General features: G+C 37.5%; 1 protein-coding gene across 1 annotated transcript; it reads left to right on the plus strand.

Moving 5' to 3' along the window:
* The first annotated feature begins 5,561 nt into the window (after positions 1-5,561).
* Positions 5,562-8,453, plus strand: LOC124776333. Its single transcript, XM_047251273.1, has 2 exons — positions 5,562-5,692; positions 6,595-8,453. The coding sequence occupies exon 2, from the start codon at positions 6,688-6,690 to the stop codon at positions 8,254-8,256; it is 1,569 nt and encodes a 522-aa protein (XP_047107229.1). The 5' UTR covers positions 5,562-5,692; positions 6,595-6,687; the 3' UTR covers positions 8,257-8,453.
* The last annotated feature ends 13,732 nt before the right edge of the window (positions 8,454-22,185 follow it).

The following is a 22,185-nucleotide window of genomic DNA, read 5'->3' on the forward strand; positions in this document are numbered from 1 at the left end:
TATTAGTCAGATAGAATGTAATAGACTAATTCAAGGGGTTTCGCACAATGTAGATCGATTACAAGAGACACAGTCCTTAATACATCAATCAACAAGACCAGTAAAGCGACAGAAAAGAGGAGTTCTCAATTTTGTTGGAGAAATCAGTAAAATCTTATTTGGAACCCGCGACGAGGCAGATGCTGTTTATTACAAAAAGCACATCGATCAGATGGAATCTAGATCAGATCAATTACTGAGACTCTCAAAAGAACAAGTGGCGATATTCAGGGCCACATCGTCAGGTTTAAATAGAACTGTGGATTCAGTCGCAATTGCTTAAAAATGGAATGGGTAAACTAGAACAATTTATTATGTACTCTCTGAAAATTACAGATTATGGTCTGAAGAGAATTGCTGCATTCATGACGATCAATGAACAACTCTTACAATTACAAATTTTGTTTAATGAATTAAGTATGGAATATGATAGACTTGTAAGCGCAATAGTTCATGCAGAGAAGGGAATTATAGCCCCTCACATTGTAAATCCAGTGCAAATTGTAGAGTATTTAAGATTAATGCAAAATGAGCTGAGAGAAGTAAAGTTTCCAGTACTGCTCATGGAGGAGTATTGATACATATTGTTAAGAACTATGAAACTTGATGTATTTGTAACTGAGGATGTATTAGGTTATGTAATTAATCTTCAATTAATTGAGAATAATGAGTTTAACTTACATAAAATGTTGGCATTACCAATTAAAATGACCTCAGGTGAAGACCAATATGCTTACATACAACCAGAGAAAGAGTATTTGCTGATTGATAATTCTAAGAAACTATATGCTAAACTGTCCTCTGATCAGTTAGATTGTAAGGAAATGGGCAAGCAAAGAAGTATATGTAAACAAACCTTTAGGTTAATTTCAATGTACGATCAGGAAGACTGTGAAGTGAAATTATTACACGACATCCCAAGTAAGTGCGTCAAGAAAATGATCTCATTAGAGAGAACTTTGTGGACTAGTTTAAGTACTAACGAGTGTTTATATTTAATACCTAAGGAAGAAGACATGACCATTTTGTGTAGCACGTATCCAGCTAAGGATATAAAATTAAGGGGAATGGGAATAACCACATTCAAGAAAAACTGTAAAGGTTATGGATCACACACACATATATATAAAACACACACACACACACACACACACACACACACATATATATATATATATATATATATATATATATATATATATATATATATGTAATCCAGACGCATTACACCAGGAGAGACAAAATACCAACAGTAAATATGAATTTTGATTGTTGTGATGAAATAGAGACAAAAATTAATACTTCAACAATAAAACGTGAATTACCTTTAAAGTACATCACATCCAATTTAGATGATTAAAGATGATTAAAGAGTAGTGGATAAAAGACAAGAAGACATTGATAAATACATAGATAAAGAACAAATGGAATTGGAATGGGACAAGAAGGTCCAAACCTATTCCTTTGTTACCTATATCAGTATAAGTGTAATCATTTTCGTCGTTGTATTTATGTGCTGTACCAAATGTAGTTGTTGTACATGTTTGTTCAAAAAATTCTTTGATGGCCCAGGAGATGGGAACTGCTGTCGATCTTTTTGTGTAAAGGCGACAGTAGTACAGACACCTGAACTTAATCAAATACCATTAAAATCAGTAAACAGAGACGAGGAAATGGTCATATATGAAAGACATCCAAGACACATGGATGACAGTGTAATTATAAACAATAGACGTTATAATGCTTTTGTAACTATATTAATGGCACTTTAGGTAAGTGCACATGAATGTAATTTTGGGGGAGGTGTTGTGCCTGTACAAAATTTTAATTTTTATTCTTCCTTTTGTGACCATAATAAGAGTCCAGGCTCCATAGGCAAACAGCCAGCCGACATTAAGAAACAGCCCACCAGGACTTAGGGACAAGATAAGCGGCGGAGGCTGCACAAGTATGGCTTGTTGTTTAAATAACTTAGTGTCTTGACTTCCTGCCAGAAGAAGCGGCATGAACCAAACTTGCGCAATGGAAGACGCAAACACCAGGGCGATAATAAGCAAGAGAGAGTGTCAGTCACGTGCGGAAACGACTCGTGTGAAACCAAATTAAGTTGTGTGCAGCTAGAAACGGAAGTGTCGTGTGGAACCGAATGCATTCTTACGCAAGCCGACCAATTAGAAACGAGAGTGTTGTGTGGAACCATAGGTGTACTTGTGCAATCCAATCACTTAGAAAAGAAAGGGTCGTGTGAAACAAATTAACTCGTGTGCACCCAAGGACATGAGAAACGAAATAAAAGGCCAGGCAGCGGAATAGCTAGAGGCAGAGATTCAGATGCAGATTCAGAGCCAGTGCCGGCAGTTTGGAGATTCTGCAGTGAGACGCCAGTGGCGCCAAGTAGGCTCATAACAGCCAATACAGCTGATAAAGCCTTCAACTTGAGAAGATGGTGATAGACTCTGGGGGACACTCGGGAACTGCAGGTCAAGTAGGATTTTTAGAGTGTCATTGGAATAGTGTTGAACAGAGGCTGTCAGTCTTTGTCTCAATTACTTAGAGAGAGTTCAGTGCTAACCAAGAACAAGTGATTGCCTTGTACATGTACCGGCAATTAGCTTTGAAGTAGCAAGTCCGAATAAACAGACTGAATCTTACTAAGGGGTTTATGGTCCAACACCTCACATAAGTATATGTGAGAATAAATTTGATAGAAACTAACCAATCTTTTCTGCCTATTGCAATTCTGTAACCTATTTTCAGGAAACTTATTTGCTTCAAACCAAGGAGATTCTCTCCCTTTCATCTCCGATATAAAAGCTGACAGAAATTTATAACGAACCCATTGTCGTTAATGTCCCTATTGCGCTATGCAGTTCGCACTTACTTCATTCTTGTATAGTGAGGCTGTGCTGGGACGTGACAATCCTGTAGGCGTCTAATAAACTATGTGTTTTTTTATCTACAAAAAACTTGTGTCATTTCTAAATAACCAAACACATTTTTAAAACAGTGTCTCTGACGTCTGGCGCGAAATATTTGACGGTGCAGTCTCTGTACACATATGCACATGGTGTGTGTGAGACTCAACACTGCATGATGGCAGATGGTCGCTATGCTTATCTATAATACACTGAAGGTACATCGGAAAGTAAGATTTTGTCTCAACAATTCAGCTTTGTCCAGTCAAGGTTCTGATTGTTTGCAAGTGCAGTAAACATGCATTTGTTTTACTGGTATGGTACTGTACGAAAAAAGCATTATTTTAGTAAGGGTCAAGAAAAGTTTTAAATCACTAAAGCTACATATAAATTTTCATTTGGTGATATTTACATTGAAATAGTAAGTAAAAACATTATTATAGTTATAGCGAAATAATAAAGCACCTTTACAGTATAGTCTGGTCTGCATCATTATGAGCATGTTTGCACGCTCATTTTCAATACTTTTTAGTCCATTTCACGATAGCATGTTACTCTATCACAAATAAGCGATGATACGAACTTACTGAATCCTACAATACTTTATCTATCACACTGTTTAGCAACATCTTGCCATTTTAGGCAGTACTTATTTACTTAATTGAAGACTGAATCCATTATTCTTGTATGACTAACTTTTCACAAATGTAAACAAATGATTCCAGATCTGTGCTGTCGAACGAGCCAGAGCAGAATGGAAGTGGACCCACCTAATGGCAGCTGCTGAAGCTCATAGGTGATAGTGGGGAATGTGACGTGATTTCAGAAAATTAAATGGCTTTTAACTTCTGTAACTCACACGTAAGCTGGCATGGCAGTGTGCTGTTAGTAAAACAAGGCGAATATGTATAATATTCAAGTTTCGTAATTACCACTAATTGTAGACAAGCGGCGGCGTCACAAAATTAAGTGACTAGCCTGATTTGATATTGAGAAAATGTAAGCTGCTGTACGCAAGTGGTATGCAGGAGAACGCACGTGTAAGTAATTCATGCCTATGGGAAACTAGCTTACCTGCCTTCTGCATTCAGCAAAAGATATAGCTCAAGCGGAATTCAGCAGTCATTTTATTCATTCATTTACTTTTCAGATGACAATTTGTACTCTTCTAGCAACACTTCTAACAGCAGATTTGATGACCTCAAATTCTTTTTGTGATAAATCAATTAATCAATTTTTGTACCCTATATTGTGGGATTACATTCTGTTTGTGAACTCTTGAGTTGGAATCTGCACAATTGCATGTTCGTCTGCCAGACTTATTGCAGTTGCCACCATCTTGGACGGATCACCAGCAGAAAATTCACATGGTGCACATAGGAACCATTGAGTATGATTATCTATGGAGTGATGATAAGCTACTGTGCATGTTGTCAATATCAAATTGGGCTAGTCACGTGATTTTAGGATGACACTGCTTGTGTACAATTATCAGTAATAGCGAAACTTGAATATTACTTTGTTTCATATACCTTTCTGCATGTTTGAGTCTTAGTAACAGGCATGGTGCAGTACTGTTGTTGCTATGAATGTACAGAAAACTACATGAAAGGAGGAACAGCTTTTTTCATAGGTATGCACAACATAAATATATTTGTAAATGTCATAGTGATACGAGGCGTTTTATATGTTGAAAAATATCGAGATTTATTATTATAAAGTCTTTTCCTGCAGAGATAATTTTTGCGACCATATGGCCATGTATTTCTGAGACAAGTGCTAACTAAATCTGCGAATGTGTTTGAGTAAACTGCCAGTCAGCGAACACATATTGGTTCTATGTTCATATGCAGCCAAAATTCATAAAGCGCAGTCTGCTTAATTTCATCCAGTTTATACACGTTCTCAAACCCTTGTGTGTATCTAAGTATTTCTGCAAGAGACAATTTTCTATAAAGTGGCATTGTAATATAATTAATTATCACAGTTTCTACAATATGAATCCGTGCAAAAGAAAACAAAAAAAATATTGTTGGCTGTCACTTCTTTTCTTATTCCAAAATTCGAGCATTGATCTCGTACTCATTATTTGTGCGTAGTGTATAATTTTACTTTTCTGATATGATGGCGAAAAAAGGTTATAGATATTTTACTTATCTACAAAAAGCAGAAGGGTAAATAAAAACCGAAAATAATAATGGACAAGCAGTTGGTGTAGTCGGTTGCAGTATTTACGGTACACTTCCAAATGCGTTGTTATTTCGTAACACTTAAGCGCCATCAACTGTCATTGTAATTCGACAATATAAGTAAGTACAATACAAAATGCAAAAATATATATATATTGTTGGCTGTCGCTCATTCCGTTAACGAAAAAAAGGAAATGAAGTTGGATCTGAACTATGACACTGTGGCGAAAAAACACAATACCATTGCTTTTCACATCTTTAAGCCAACTTCAGTTCCCGGTATCCAGTTGATAACAGATGTTTGTTTACTGGTCTCCGAGGGCTATTGTGCAGTTTTGCTTGTGTATGCTTTTGTGTGCTGTGGAAACGTGGCTGAAAATCTTTGCCATGTGCGCGGATTAAACTTTCTACCGCCAGACAGCGCTTTTATCTCTGTTCGTGAATCAATTTAGAGTATATCTTTGAATATGTTCTTGTTTTCCTGTTAGGGAAAGATATAGTTGTTTTTGCAGATGAAATTTGGAAATAAAGATTTGTTGCGAGGCAAAGGTACTGAAGTATCTAATATTACATTTTCGAATAATTAACACAATGAAGTATTTCTAGTTTAGCCTTGGTGTTCCTTCTACCTAATTAATTGCTTGGCGTTTTAGCCTTAAAGCATATGCGTTCCAAAAAGTTACGTGTTTGTGGTCGTATGTGAGAATGAACCCAAAATCGAATTGCTTTTAAACCTGTACGCTTCTTCTGTTGTAGTGTGATAAAACGGAAGTGAAAGTGATGAATGGTGAATTAACTCAAAATGGCCACCACATCGCTTGAGATCAAAGTATGCGTTGGAGATTGCCCTTGTATGACATTCACTTCACAGATTGAATTTGATCGTTAAACATATTCTGGGTTTTAGACATTTCAAACGATCATATTTGATGTGCCCCATCGTTTTCGCGACGCAACCGCTAAGAAGTGCTGTACTTATGGTGTATTTACTTGCGTTCTTGCTGAGAAGAGCAAGAACAATTTTGCTTTGTGTGTATTGACATACTTTGAAATACATCGACATTGCTATGTTGATGTTTTTAAAGTTTGGAAGAACAAATAGTAAACAAAACATCGTTTAAAATTGTATATATAGATAATGGAAGTCAACTTTTCCATTGCAGTTTATGACTCAACATTAAATTGATGAAAATGTAGACACCTGTAAAACGTCCTTATTGGACATCCTGTTTATACAGCACACAGTTCGATGCTTTATCTCCGCCACTCTTGCTGTCAATATGTGGGTGGTGGGGGATGAGTGAAAGTAATCTAAATTCAAGTGACCCTAATTGCGCCGAATTGAGTTATCTATGTTATATACTCTATAAGCAAAAAAGAAATTTTATTGCCCACAAGTTCATTTGTAAAATAATGTAACATTTCTCAGAAGTGTCATTTATGTTTTGCAGGTTCTTGTCACGTCATGCCCATTGTGCCACATACTTCAAGATGATGACAAAATTTCGTAGCAAGAAGTTGCAGTGCGGTAATCATCATAAGTGATGGGTCAGCGGCTTAGTGACCTAAGAGGTTACTTTGGCGTTATGGAAGACGAAGAAACTGGAGTAGCAACATCAGGCAGTTTTCATGTTACTGGTGAAGACTCAGTGTCTGGAAGTCCAAGTGGAAGCAATAGTAATGCCTGTAGCACAGTTGCAGATAATACGACAGAGGCACTCAGTTGTCCTGAAAATAGTGCAGTTCAGGTTGTAGAACATGTTGATCAACATTTTGAGAGCATTTATAATATAGGTATTGAGGGCTTTAGAATAGATGAAGCAGGTGTAAATGTGGTGGAAAGTGATTTGTGCTCTTACCATACTGAATATTCCTGTATTGCAAAAGGTGACTGTAATTGTGTTGATGAAGGCACATCCAGTGCAGCTGAAGAACAGAATCTGGAAATATTAAGTGGTAGCTATAATGGACAGACTCTTACTCTTGTAAATGGTAAAAGATCAAGAACCAAACTGGGAAGATCATCAAAGGAATTGGGCAGCTGCGGCAAGAAGAAAAGAAATCATTGGGTTCTGAAATTTAATTGTGCTCGCCTGAAGGGTGGTGGAAACTGTGGACCAGTGTCTGCAGATACAGATATTGCAGAGCCCAATATCAGTTGTGAATCTTGCATATGCACAGGCTATCGTAGGACAGAAGATCACCACCTAGGGGCAGGTGTTATTTTCAAAGCAGGTGCTGGAGAAACTGGATTACAAGAGAGTAGCAAGACAAATTCCAGTGTAAACCTGCCATCGAGTGACAATACATTACGAGCAGTGGTATCTGCAGAACATCTCATTGACATGTCCAGATTTAATCCTGAAGATTATCCAATTGAAGATTGTGATGAAAGGGCGAGAATAGAGCGGGCGAGAGAAATTGCAGAAGGTGTCGAGCCACCACCTGGATTTCTCCCATCTGCTCACATCCAGATCTCACTTGATGAATTCACAGCATTCTTCCAATCACATTTGAATTTCCATCCATCAGCGTTCTCAGCGTGTCCACAAATAGACATGAATCTGTCATCAGGAATACCAAGAACTGTTCACACCCAAGTGGATTATATTCATTGTCTGGTGCCTGATCTTCTGCAGATTACTTCTTGCTCATTTTATTGGGGTAAAATGGATCGTTATGAGGCAGAGCGATTGTTGGAGGGCAAACCTGAGGGTACATTTCTTCTTAGAGATTCTGCACAAGATGAATATCTGTTTTCAGTTAGTTTCAGAAAATACGGGCGATCTCTGCATGCACGCATTGAACAGTGGAACCACCGCTTTAGTTTTGATTCACATGATCCAGGTGTATTTGCTTCACCAACAGTTTGTGGTCTCATTGAGCATTATAAGGATCCATCGTGTTGCATGTTTTTTGAACCGATGCTTACAATACCACTGCACAGAAATTTCACATTTCCCCTGCAACACTTGTGTCGAGCTGTTGTATGTAGCAGGGCCACCTACGATGGATTAAATCAGTTAAACTTGCCTAAGTCTCTGAAATCCTATCTTAAAGAGTATCATTATAAACAACGTGTACGAGTAAGACGACTTGATTTAGAACAGTAATCTAATAATTTACTCTGCTGTAATCTTTTCTTTTTTTGTTGTTGTTGACTAAAATAAGTACCAAAGAGGTGCTGGAATGTTTATACTGTTTGTGTACAGTGTTTTATGAAGTTTGTTGATGTATATTTTATGCACAGGAATACTTGTTCTGTAATAATAGAAAAATGTGTTAAATAGTAAATTCTTGTTCTTATCTATTTTTGTAAGGGTTTTAAACCTTATGTTTCTCCCAGTTGAAATCTTGATTAATTTTTCATTATTGCATTTTTCTATATAGTGTCTCAAATACACTGTAAAATAGAAAAGGTCCATCAGAGTAATAAATCTGTTATCGGTAACCATATCCCTATAGCCCTTCCTGGTAACTCAGGGACAACATATGTTAAGTATTGTCTCAGCTGCAGTGTGGTTGTGATATACACTGGCCAGTTGTAAACTAACACCTAGAAGTAAAAGTACAGGAAGGACAGTTTTCTTAAACACATTTTTCACTAGTTTTTTACTAATGGATGTCGAGAATTGGCTCAGCCTTTTCATTTTGGTGCATAAATGAGTAGCGCTCATGAAGTTCTCTGTTAAAATCCATGGCCTAGTTCAGATGATGGAAGGTTTGTACAGTGGTTTAATCGTGATGGTATGTAAACTTCACAGGTATATGCAAGTCTTAAATATACCCATATAGTTTTTTGCAGATAGGCCTAAAGTAAAATTAAGAAGCACATAAATGGGCTGCTGCTAGATTCTTCTAGAATATAATTTATGAACTTTACAGGCATTGTTCATAGCTTGTAGATATTGTTTAAAGGATATGTCTGCTTATGCCCATGTTTTGTTTTGCATATGCACCCTTGTCAAGCATTTAAAAGTGACTGATGCAATGTCGTGGCACAGAGATGAGTTACGTAAACACTAGATAGGGATCTGTTTGGAAATGCTTTTTATTTCTAATATTGTCATTGTGAATTGCACAGTCTAGCTTAAATTCTCTTGTTATTAACCACAAATACAAATAGAAAGTGTGTTTTTGACATGCAAGTAAGAATCTTGAAGCCCCTAAAACAGCTTTTGTGAGGCATTCAGTTATCAGCTGTACAAAATATTCCTATTGGACCCTTCAGTAGAATAACTACTTTTTTCACCTTAACACAGAACATTGTGCCGTAGGACAGGATGCTGAATGTTTGGTAACAATCTCATCTGCAGATCAACATAATGAGAGATTTGTAAGTGTGAACCTGCCAGGCACTTTTTGATTAACACATTGCCTGCCACAAGGCTGGCAATGGCTACACCTTATGCGTGACACTGTGCGCCCGCAACGACAACAGAGCCTCACTACTGACGCAGTGTTGTGGCGGCTGAACGTACATGACTTCGTGCAGCAGTAAATATGTTGGCTTATCCCTGTGCTGGTGTGAAGCCTCACCCATTATATCTCCAATTAATTCTATTTACGTTAGCAGCATGCTATTTTAATTTATGTGCATGAGCCTAATCTTAGTCACTGAAAGATTATAGGTTAAGAAATTTGCTGTGAACCATCTGCAATAACTTCTGGCAGTTTTGGGTATGGATGTGTTTGAAGAGTTCTCCACTGTCTGGTATATCAGTATGTCAGGAGCTGGCCAAGAACTGGACCTTGAATTACATCATATTTAAGGTTTTCTCCTCGAATATAGTCTCATTCCTTTTATTATTGGCAGTACAAGATTACAGTACTGGTTGAATTATTCACTGGTTCATATAGCTTAATGCAAAAGCATTCTGGGATGTGGGACAGAGGTGAACCAGACCCAGATGAGTTACAGTGGTGGATTACAATTGTTGTTGGTATGCTTTTGAGCCAGTGATTTGTTGGCAGTTTCCCATACTCATTTGGGCAAATGCTCATCTCAAATCTCTGCTTCACAGAAGAACAGTTAAAAATGATAGAGACACAAAACAAAGGTTTGCAAAAATCTAATGCCTGCTGGTGTAGTATAAATTTAGTAGCCAGTGATTTGAATTTAATATAATTTGTGTATACTCCAGCTTTAGGATTCAATATTACCTTCACTACTGTGAGTGCATTTCATGCATACCAATACTCCAACTTGATTTTTTTATTGGAGTTTTTTGTGCATAGTGTTGGATGTTTGCCTTGCAGATGCCACTGAAGAATTTGCATGTTCGACTGTGTGCATTTTTAAGCATTAATTCGAGCTAGTCTTCTCGGTTAAGTAAAGGTATTTCTTTCTGACTACAAGATTATGCTGTTGCTGCAGTTGTCCCTGGCCTGTTGTAAAGAAAAACAGGATTCATAGTTAAGGCTATTTTGGGGGGAGAAATTTTCCATCTACTGCTCCTATTTCTCCATCCTGTAAATTCTCTCTGGTGGTATATTTGAGTCAGCTTTTATGATTCTCTGAAACTTTACATTTACCTTCATTAAACTTGATTGGTTGGGTTATGTTATTGCTGCCATTTGATCATTATAGTCAGTGAACCATGCATGAGGAGGATCACACGTTATTTCAAGAAAGATCCGGATTTAGAAACAAAAATATCAATTGTTGCTGCACAGTGTCTTGAGAATGTTACTGTGGGATAAACAACAGCTGCATGTCGGTATCTTAGCGTGCCCTTGATCCGGGATGAAATCTGTATTGAAATTTCCACATAGAATCAGTTCCCAGTTGTTTCTACTAAGTAATATTAATGCCTTCCCTAGTTTCTTGATGAATTTTGAAACATTTGCGATTGAGAGACTGTGCACTTTTAGAACCACAATCTCAGATTTCTGAGTGTTACTGAAGTACACATTTATTTTTCAGCTACCTGTAGCAATATAATGAACTCATCTTCCTTTTTATTAAGCTCAAATCTATTATGGTTGATGCCTTTGTGCTGCCATCTTTTTTTCTCCACTGATTGTTGCAACTGTTATTTCAGAAATATTTACCTTAGAAACAGCCCCATGAGAATGCTGGAAATCACGTAGATTCAAAAACAGTGCTCGTTTCCCTGAATGCAAATGAAAATTAATTGTACACGTAACCTCTTACCAGTAATATTCACAAGTACAAATGTGGTTGGAAATAAACACTTGTGTAAGAGTGCGTTACACCATTCAATGACTTCTAAGCTCTTTATTTACATATTTGACAGAATGTTCCACAGATGACATATTCCTCATGTGTAGTTTATATTACAATCTAAACTGTCCCCTGTAGCCCTAATAATCACTATACAATCTTCTTTACCAAGATCATTTTCCAGAGAACATATGGTTCAAATGGCTCTAACCACTATGGGACTTAACATCTGAGGTCATCAGTCCCCTAGACTTAGAACTACTTAACCCTAACTAACCTAAGGACATCACACACATCCATGCCCGAGGCAGGATTTGAACCTGCGAGCCGGCCGAAGTGGCTGTGCAGTTCTAGGCGCTGCAGTCTGGAACCACGAGACCGCTACGGTCGCAGGTTAATCCTGCCTCGGGCATGGATGTGTGTGATGTCCTTAGGTTAGTTAGGTTTAACTAGTTCTAAGTTCTAGGGGACTAATGACCTCAGAAGTTGAGTCCCATAGTACTCTGAGCCATTTGAACCTGCGATCGTAGGAGCAGCACGGTTCCGGACTGAAGCGCATAGAACCACTCGGCCACAGCGGCTGGCCCAGAGAACATAAATGAAATTAAATCATCATATGGCATTGTTAGCCGGGAGGCCCCAATCAAGGGAGTTCGGCGGTCATATTGCAAGTCCTTTTTAGTTGATGCCACATCGGCAACTTGTGAGTCAATGATGATGAAAATGCTGAGAAGGACACACAACACCCAGTCCCATGCCGGGAATCAACCGGGCCCCCTGCGTGGTAGGTGGTAACACCACTGCTACACTATGGAGGGGACTCCCAGAGAACATAAATCACAGGTGACATCATTGAGCCATGTCACAGTGTCGAGCAAGTTGTTCCATCACTACACCATGGGGATGGGCACCTATAAGCAACTGTCCATTCAACAGCAGATATGGGCTACCTACCAGACAATCCTATCTATCACTACTTACTCAATATCTCTCTCTCTCTCTCTCTCTCTCTCTCTCTCTCTCTCACACACACACACACACACACACACACACACCTACCTGACTTCATAGTTAAGGCTATTTTTGGGAGAGAAATTTTCCATCTACTTTTCCCATTTTTTCCATTCTCTAAATTCTCTCTAATAGTATATTTGAGCCAGCATTTTGCCCACCAAGCTGGAATAGCTCCTGAGAGCAGCTGTCAGTGATTAGTGCTCTTTATTGCTATCATGTCTGAAAGATGACTAAATGTCGCTGGTTGCTGGGTGGTTAGTAGAAGTGAATGTGCAAACTGTTGCAATCTTCTGCAAGTGACATGTCCTACAACAAGAAATAATTTTGCTTTACAGTGTATTTGTACTTGTTTGCTCCCTTCTGTTAGTTTGTTGCATGCCATCCATATCACGGAACTGAGAACTGAACACTTTGTATGTAAAAACCTATCTGCTTGTGCATGTAAATTGCAAATGCCACTCAAAAAGTAGGAAGATATTTATGATGTATGGTGGTGGCATGCTTCACAAAAGGCATGCAGAATTACGTTACACCACATGACGAAGACCACACAACAATAATGGTGTATAATCATTCTTATCTTTAAAATAGTCATTCCAAACCAACCCATTTTTATAGATGCTAGACACATGTCCTGCCGACCTCATTTTTCTAACATGTATGCACTCTTGAGCACATCTTCCATCTTTTCTCTTTATTGATTTGATTCCATTCTGTAATTTCTTTCCATCTTTAACTCAGCTTCAGTCAAGTGACTATTGTGGCATTCAAATTATTATAATTTTTTCGTCAGCGTTTTAATCCAAATACTCAACTGTGCCACTTTTATTGTTTCAGCAACTGGCAAATTGTCCCCCCTTCCTCCTCCTCCCCCTAACCTGTTTACGAGCCAGAGAGAGAGAGAGAGAGAATAAGATTTTATGGCTCATCAAATGGGTGGAATGTTCCAATAGAGCTGAAGTAGGTGTCACTTCTGATACTTGCCATACATGTATTCTTACCATACTCCACAAAAACAATGCTAACATTTAAGAGACAGACTTGGTATAAATATGAGATGCATCACAGTTATGCCTGGACATCTAAATCTGTTTCTTGTAACATTATTTAAATGAATTACTTGAGACATTGTGATACATAAGAAACTAACCAAATAAATAGGAGAAATTTCATCAGTAAGGTACAATTCATTTCTGTAAAGCCTGTTAATGCAATCTTATAATCCTGTCTCAGTCTTATCCTTTCTTTCTCCCTCTCCTCTCACTAATAAGTTGATATCTCTTATGTTGATAGTTGCTGTCCAATGTACGTTAAGCATTTCTTTATGTATAATATTAAAAATAGATGTTATATTGTAGACAGAGAGAAATCTTAGGCTCTCCCACCACTGTTATGATAAGAGAGAGAGGGAGAGAGTTTAAATAATTTTATTTTTGTTGATCAGAGAGAAACCTATGATATTTGGTTTTACAAAATTATTTGAGGAATTTTAAAGGTGAAATTTAAGAGAGGGGTTTTTTTTCTCAGTTTATAGTGTCATATCAACAGTTCAAGTTTCCTTAGTGCCTGCACTTCTACAAAACTCTCAATTTTTATCTACATGTTCTCTAAAAGAATTTGTATCACGAAAAGTGCTCTCTGGCAGTCATAAATTTTTACATAAGGTATTCCTGTTTGCAAAATGTACAGAGTAATGTCAATCTCCACAGTTACAAAAATGTAAAAAAAAGGATCCAGTTTATCTGTGTTATTAAAAACAGAAAATTACACAAATTTAATCTTTTCCAGTATTGCTTTCAGTAATTTAACAACATCACAATCATGAACTGAGATATTGATGATGTTTCCTATCGTACTTGCCAGCTGCTGAAGTCTTGTGCATTGTTTCTACATACTAGTTGCATTTACAATAATATCCTTTTGAAACTGTAAAAGGAAAACAATTTTTCCAAAAAGACAAAAATAACAGATGCAAAAAGAATCAAGGTTTTTTCTGGAAACAGAAAACAAAGGGTTGTGGAATGGAGATTACTGGATTAAGGCCATCGATTGCAACTGCATGTGTTTGCTGCCTAGTGTGTGTTAATAAGGGTGATACAACAGTCTTGTTGAAATGCAATAATTTAACTAAAAATAAAAAAGTAAACCAGTTATCCTTAAATGAACATTTTAGGGTAGGGCTGACTGATTACAAATTACTGTAATCAGTCACATTTATTAACTTTCCACTATGCATTTTGGAAGACTATACCCACATTATAAAAAGTGGGTTTATATCAATAAGGTATGGCTCTATTTTATGTACAAATTTCAAGCAATATTTGGCACTTTCTTCTGATGGTCAAAACCTAATTATCCTGTTCAGTTCACATCACATACTAAACTAAGCAAAGATTAGGGTATTATGCACTTGACTCTGGCACAAAATTGCTATTACTGCTGGTGAACTGAATCTCAGAACAAGCACCTGAATTCTCTGAATCATAAAATCTCTTCTTCGTATGGCTTTCGCAAGCTCTGTATGATTCGTGAGTCTTATGTATATTTTTTACAGTAATAAACAAAGATGGCATGCAAATGTTTTCTTACTCTGCGATGTAACTGTCGTCATCTGATTGTTGTGTTAAATTTAACAACATTAAATTTTTAAAATTTTCTATTTTTATTAATAACTTAAAAAATAGCTGGAAAGAACTTGAGCTCTATAGTGGGCTGGATCTAACAGCTCACTGTTCCTTGGAATATGGAATGAAAAGTACAAAAAACTAAGGAGTCTGCTAATGTAAGTATATGTACAACCGCAAGTACATATTAATGTTATGAACAAAATCATTGCTTCTGAAGCACAAGTCAGAAGCTGCAACATAGTTCACTTGAAAATATCACAGAATAGTGGTTATGGTCAAATGCCAATAAAGGAAGAAAACAATCACGGAAGTAAATTTTAAGGAATAACAAGTTTGGAACAAAAATTTGCACAAGATACTATCTTTACTTAGAAATTATCCTTACTTTCATTGAGTTCAACTTTTTAATGTCCCACTCAGTGTTTCCCTTTAACTTGGGCAACATGAGGGAGACAAGACAAGTACACAATGAAATATCATACAGAGTGGGACATTCCACTTCCTCCATTTCTATTCCCCCTCATCCCATGTTAATATCCCTATATGTTGTACATAGTCAAACATCCAATTCCCCCCTCCCCCATATTGATAGCCCTATACATTGACCTTGAGCAAAGACATCTTTGACTGCAATAATGGAAAATTTGGTGATTTGTATTAATCTTTCTATGTTAATGTCAGACATTACAATTAACATCCATTAAGTTTAATATTTTCCGTGAAATATCTAACTAGGATGAACTTGCTATTTTGTGATCATACAATCTGAGTCAGGTGGAAAGGTAAATACTTTGAGGGGTGATAGTATTAGAGATTTTGGCTAGAAATCATCATCATATGAACATATGCCCTGTTCTTAACAGTTTATGAAGAAACTGATGAAAACAATGGGGAACAGGGCAAATGTAGGTGACATGAAACATTGTGATCCAATGTTTTGTTTCATTGTGCACATTTTCTCACAAAAGATGTTCAAACAGTCCACCATAAACTGCAATGCATTTTGCAGTCTTGTGGACAGCTGCTGTGTAGATGATCTGTGCTCATTTGTACAATCCTTTTACTAGAGCACACGCTTGCAGGATTCGTAGCCCACCTCGACAAATTAAGTGCACTGCGACACAATGAAGTAAAGTCAACACTACGTAATCTAATGTCACTTTGGTCATATTTTCACGCGAATGCTGGTGAAGATGGACATGCGACTCACTTCTGTGATTTTCAAACAGCTGTCTATGTCAGATATACAGTTAAGAAGAGTACACATGTTCATTTGGAGCTTTTGTTCAGAATCACCAATACTATTTATCACCCCTCAAAGCATGTACCTTGCCTCCTGACTCACCCTGTTTAATGGGCAGTCAAACTAAAATGAGACAGATGGAAAAAGCAAGTAAACTGTTTATTATTTCAAAAGTGATTACCATAACTGTTAATACGTTTATCTAACTGTGAGACAGGATGATCAAGCCTTCATGTAAAAGTGTTTGCCACCTCTCTGTCGATGGCCACAAATGCATTTCTTCAGGGCTTCAAAAATATGGAAATTGCATCGGGAGAGTCTAGGACTGCATTCCCAATGAAAATTCAGCAGAGTAGTCTAAACAACTTTGGCAACATGTGGGCAGGCATTATCCTGCAACATAATGTTGCTGTCCATCAACAATACTGGGCATTTGGAATTGGTGTCCTGCAGTTTTTGCAAAGTGTCTATGAGGAGTTTATACTCTGATAATGGTAGCGCCAGCAAGTCAAAGCTCACCAAACAAGGTTTATTGTTCCCAAAAACCATCTCAAAAACAACTTGACACACTAAAGGGAGACACGTCATTTTGAATTCAACACATGAGAAAGCTGATATTGAAGAAAAAACTTTAAGGAAAATTGGAAGAAAAAAGAGAAAAGAAGTGTGAAGAGCATAAAAGTAAGCAATGTGAAAGTAACAGAGCTTCATGTGAAAGTGATGAACAAAGTGTAAAGATGAGATGTCTGATGAATCAGAGGTCAGTTCATCACTAGATTTTGAGAGTTGAACCAAGATGTCATGACTCGCAACTACATTTTGGTAAAATTTCTGAATGATTTATTTTTTTGTAGCTAAAGTGTATGTATTATTTTGCAGCTAAAGTGGTGCCCAAAAATAAATAAATAAAAACCCCAGGTTATGTATACCCAGAAGCGGAAGACTGCAGAGCACGTAGCTTGTATGTCACATAAAGATGTGATAACGTGCCTCCAATGTTGCCTGTGACTAAGAGATTGTCAAATTATATTCCGTTTCCAATTAATTTTAACAGACTCTATGCACATTGAATAGAACTTTTGCTATCTTATCATTAATTATTTAACTTATATATTTACGTTTTATGTGTAGTCAAAACTATTCAAGTTTTACATTTATTAAAACATAAATCAATGTGATACATAAAATAAGGGCAATGCAATCTCTCATCTATACTGAAGTGATACATGGAGCACACTAATACCCAACAGAAAACACTGTTCTCACTAGCTTTCAAGAACTAGCTCTTTTTCTAGCAGACGTACACACGTTCTGTGCTCCACCTATCAATCCGCTATAGATGAGCAGCTGCCATCCCTTATTTCATGCATTGCTCCATCCAGGAATTTTTGTCATTACCACAAATAAATGCGGAATAGTTGCCATGTTTTTTTGAGTTGAAATTTCTTTTGGTAATTAGCTGCCAAATTATTATTTTGTTCCAAACAGTTGGCAAAGAAATGTCCTTTTAAGTAAATACAAGCATTTTGTTCTGTACCAAATAACTGCACAAAAATCATCAAAAGTATAATTTTTGTTTCACTCTGTACTACTTTCCCCTACAAGTATAAAAATAATTCATATTTCTTGCTGAGTGAATTTAGTGCTTCTGGTGTTAATAGAAGCACTCTAATTAAAGGGAAACTGTCTTTTCTGTGGGTAGAATAGCCATGCTAGGAAAACATTTTTGACTCTGGTGGGACTTCGAATCTCTCTCTTCTTTTTATCTTCCCCATGTTCAAAAATTAATTTTCTACAGATATGGTGCCTGATAAACTTACAACTAACAGTGTCCATTTTTTGTACACTTCAGGTGGAGCATTACGTAAATTTCTATTCCTTAGTGAGAACATTAAAGAAAGTGGTACTTCTAAATTAATTCATCAATGAAATATAGCAATTCTTAGCCCCACAAAGCCTATACTTCCTTTGAATTTCTGTAAGGTTTTCAAATGCAGAGAGAAAAATGTTTGCTCTGTATACATTGTACCTGATGATATAAGAAAAAATCTGCAAATTGTTTATGGAGCCTATATTTAATCGTAATTCTACAAGTATTTGTTCTCTCTCATAAATAATTCTGCTTGTGTAGGTTTTTGGTGAGCAGTTTAAATCACTGTGAAAAATAACGCAAAGATTTGTAGCCCAGATTGCACATCAACTGACTGTTTTCACTTTTAATGTTTCCACATATGAATGGGATATATGACTCTGTGTATAGAGAACCAGTAAAGTGCAGTGGTTAGCTGCCTACACTGAGCACATCACAAACACTGATAATACAAGTCCATACATCTTAAACCATGTGATGCTTGCTATACACACTGCAGAAGAATTGACTGCAATTTAAGGAGAGCCATCAAAACAAATATAGGGAAAAGTAAGGCGAAGAAAAACAACAGTGATTCATCAGATTCTTTTAGATTAGCAGTTAACTTTGCATGCCACTGCATTAACGGGGTTGTAGAGGGATACTGCTTCATATAACAAGATTGTAGAGAACAAAACAAAGATTTAACAGCATTTCATGAAATCCTCCCAGACTCCACGTTATGAGAACATCAGGAAGGGATGCTGAAAAATAAACAATGCAATGACAGCATAAGATGTAATTTGAAAACATAATTGCCACAATAAATTCTTAATATGCTAGACAAAAGACAGACTGCAACTAACACTTATTATCATGAAAATTGGAAGCACCAGAAAAAGAGAATGGTGGTTATGGATTCAGGAACTTGGCATCAATCTTATAACTGTCCTGTCAGAAAATTGAAAATAGGTGCCAACTATCTCAGGAATGCCTGTTTAAAAATTCAAGACACAGAATTAAGTGAGGAATAAAGGAGTATAATATAATCTCCAATGTATCATTTCCACAGGGGTGACAAAGAGATGATTACACTAGTAACAGCACACACAGAGGCAATTAAGTAAACATCTGACATGTGATGCATTGAATGAAACAGAAGACGCCTTAGAAAGTGGTGCAATGTGAATTACCCTCTGCAGAGTGATTTGCAGAGTATCAGTGCAAATTTACCCACATGAAGTTATAACTGGTATTATATATTTAAAATGAGTAATATATGAAAACTTCAATTACAATACTGTTAATATTAGCAGCCATTCTTCTTGAGTTGCTGGAACAGTCCCAGTCACAGCACAGATACTGTAAAGATAATACTACGTCTCTGTCAGCAGTTATCTTTCCAGATAACTGAAGGTCTCATACAGCATTTAATTATGGTCTTCCATTAATGTGCACTCTCCTGAACACTACATTAACTTCTACAAGCTACCATGGACTGTGCCACACTGGACTGGACTCCATGTCTCAGCTATGCAGGTAGCCATATGTACAAACAAATTGGGGGGTGACATTTGTGGACGTCAGACTAACATTTTCAGTAGTTGCAAGGGAAACATACTGGGCGATAAGTGCTGATCTAGCATTGTAACATTAGTCAATATGGATGTACTATGTTTGTACAGTGGGATAGCTGTTAAAAAGGAGAAAGTACACCTATTTTCCAGTACCATGCAGCTGTATTATTAGTTAATGACGGCACCTTCCTGGGTAAAATATTCCACATTTAAAATACTATCTCGTCATTGCAAATCTGGTGCTCTGCAAATGAAAGTGTGGAATGTTACATCCTTTTTTTTTCACAAAGATTAAAAAATTCAAGTTAGCTTAAATATCCTGAGTTAGTGGAGTGCAATAGCAAGCAAAAGGACCATTTCTGACCAAGTGAGTACTGAGTTAACACAAAATCAAACAGGCATAATGCAATACATTTAAGAAAGAAAAAGTATGTGACTGACAGCTATGAACAGAATAGTCAACTTCACCATAACAAAGATAGACGAACTGCAACAATACAAATACATATGCCTTCTGAGACAGCACAGAAAGTAAATGTGAGAAGAAGAAGGAAATTATTAAAAGAATGAACTCTTAGTTAAGATGGGAAACTGGAATTCAGCAGTAGGAAATAAGGAGAAGGAAAAATAGTAGTAGAACATGGACTGCGGAAAATAAACTGAAAGAGAAGCTACCTGATAGTAATAGTTAAACTGAGTCCTGTGGGAAATTCTAACATTTGATTTAGGAATCATAAAAGAAGGTTGTATTCATTGTACAGAACTGGAGACAGCAGAAAGTATTGGGTAGATTATATGTTGGTACAGTAGATTTAAGAACCAGATTTTAAACTCTTACTGTTTTAAAATCTGTAATACATCTCCAGCAGGTGGAATAGACTGTATTCCCTGAGAATTATTAATATCCTTGGGAGAACAAACCATAGCAAAACTTTTACATCTGGAATGCAGAATATATGATACAAAACAAATGTCATCAATCATCTAGTGCAATGCAAATAACCCCAATAAAAAGAAGGCAGGTGCTGGCTGATACCTGAATGCCAGTTTCATAAATCTTGTTGCTAAATACACACATCAAAAAAAGTTTTGCATCACCTTGGTTCAGAGAGTTCCGGAACCTGTACAGAAAATTGGACTAGAGATCAACATGAACATCATTTCTGCCCTTTTTATTGCTCATGAAAACCACACATTGCATATTGTACCACCATACAGCAAGACCTTCAGAGGTGGTGGTCCAGATTGCTGTACACACTGGTACCTCCAATACCCAGTACCATGTCGTCTTGCACGGCATACTTTTGCTGGCCATTCTAGTCAAGCATTGTCATTATCCTGAAGGAAGTCATTCACAAGATGTGCACAATGGGGGCGCGAATTGTCGTCCATGAACATAGATGCCTCACCGATATGCTGCCGGTATGGTTGTACTATCCGTTGGAGGATGGCATTCACATATCGTACAGCTGTTATGGTGCTGTTATGGTCCATGACCACCAGTGGCTTACATCGGCCCCACATAATGCCACCCCAAAACAGCAGGGAACCTCTAACTTGCTGCACTCGCTGGACAGTGTGCCTAAGATGTTCAGCCTGACCGGGTTGCCTCCAAACACGTCTCTGACAATTGTCTGGTTGAAGGCATATGCGACACTCGTCGATGAAGAGAACGTGATGCCGATCCTGAGCGGTACATTCAGCATGTTGCTGGGCCCATTTGTACCGCACTGCATAGTGTCGTGGTTGCAAAGATGAACCTTGCCATGGATGTCAGGAGTGAAGTTGCCCTTCATGCAGCCTATTGCGCACAGTTTGAGTCTTGACACGACGTCCTGTGGCTGAACAAAAAGCATTATTCAATATGGTGGCATTGCTGTCAGGGTTCCTCTGGGCCATAATCTGTAGGTAGTGGTCGTCCACTGCAGTAGCAGCCCTTGGGCGGCCTGAGTGAGGCATGTCATCAACAGTTCCTGTCTCACTGTATCTCCTCCATGTCTGAACAACATCGTTTTGGTTCACTCCGAGATACCTGGACACTTCCCTTGTTGAAAGTCCTTCTTGGCACAAAGTAACAATGCAGAGGCAAGCGATCGAACTGTGGTATTGACTGTCTAGGCATGGTTGAACTACAGACAACACAAGCCGTGTACCTCCTTCCTGGTGGAATGACTGGAACTGACCGGCTGTCGGACCCCCTCCATCTGATAGGCACTGCTCATGCATGGTTGTTTACATCATTGGGCACGTTTAGTGACATCTCTGAATAGTCAAAGGGACTATGTCTGTTATACAATATCCACAGGCAATGTCTATCTTAAGGAGTTCTGGGAACTGGGGTGATGCAAAACTTTTTTTGATGTGTGTACTTGCAAAACTTATTTTCAAAACAATGAAATGATTAGAAGCAGCTAACCTGGGAAGCAATCAATTTGATTCTGTTGAAATCTTGGAATGGGCGAGGTAATTTTGGCCCTATCACTATCTTAGCAGACTGTAGAAAGAAATGTGTGTGTTTATAAATGTAGAAGCAGCTTTTGATAAT

Source organism: Schistocerca piceifrons, chromosome 2 (genome assembly GCF_021461385.2).
Source record: "Schistocerca piceifrons isolate TAMUIC-IGC-003096 chromosome 2, iqSchPice1.1, whole genome shotgun sequence".
NCBI classification, from domain to species: Eukaryota; Metazoa; Arthropoda; class Insecta; order Orthoptera; family Acrididae; genus Schistocerca; species Schistocerca piceifrons.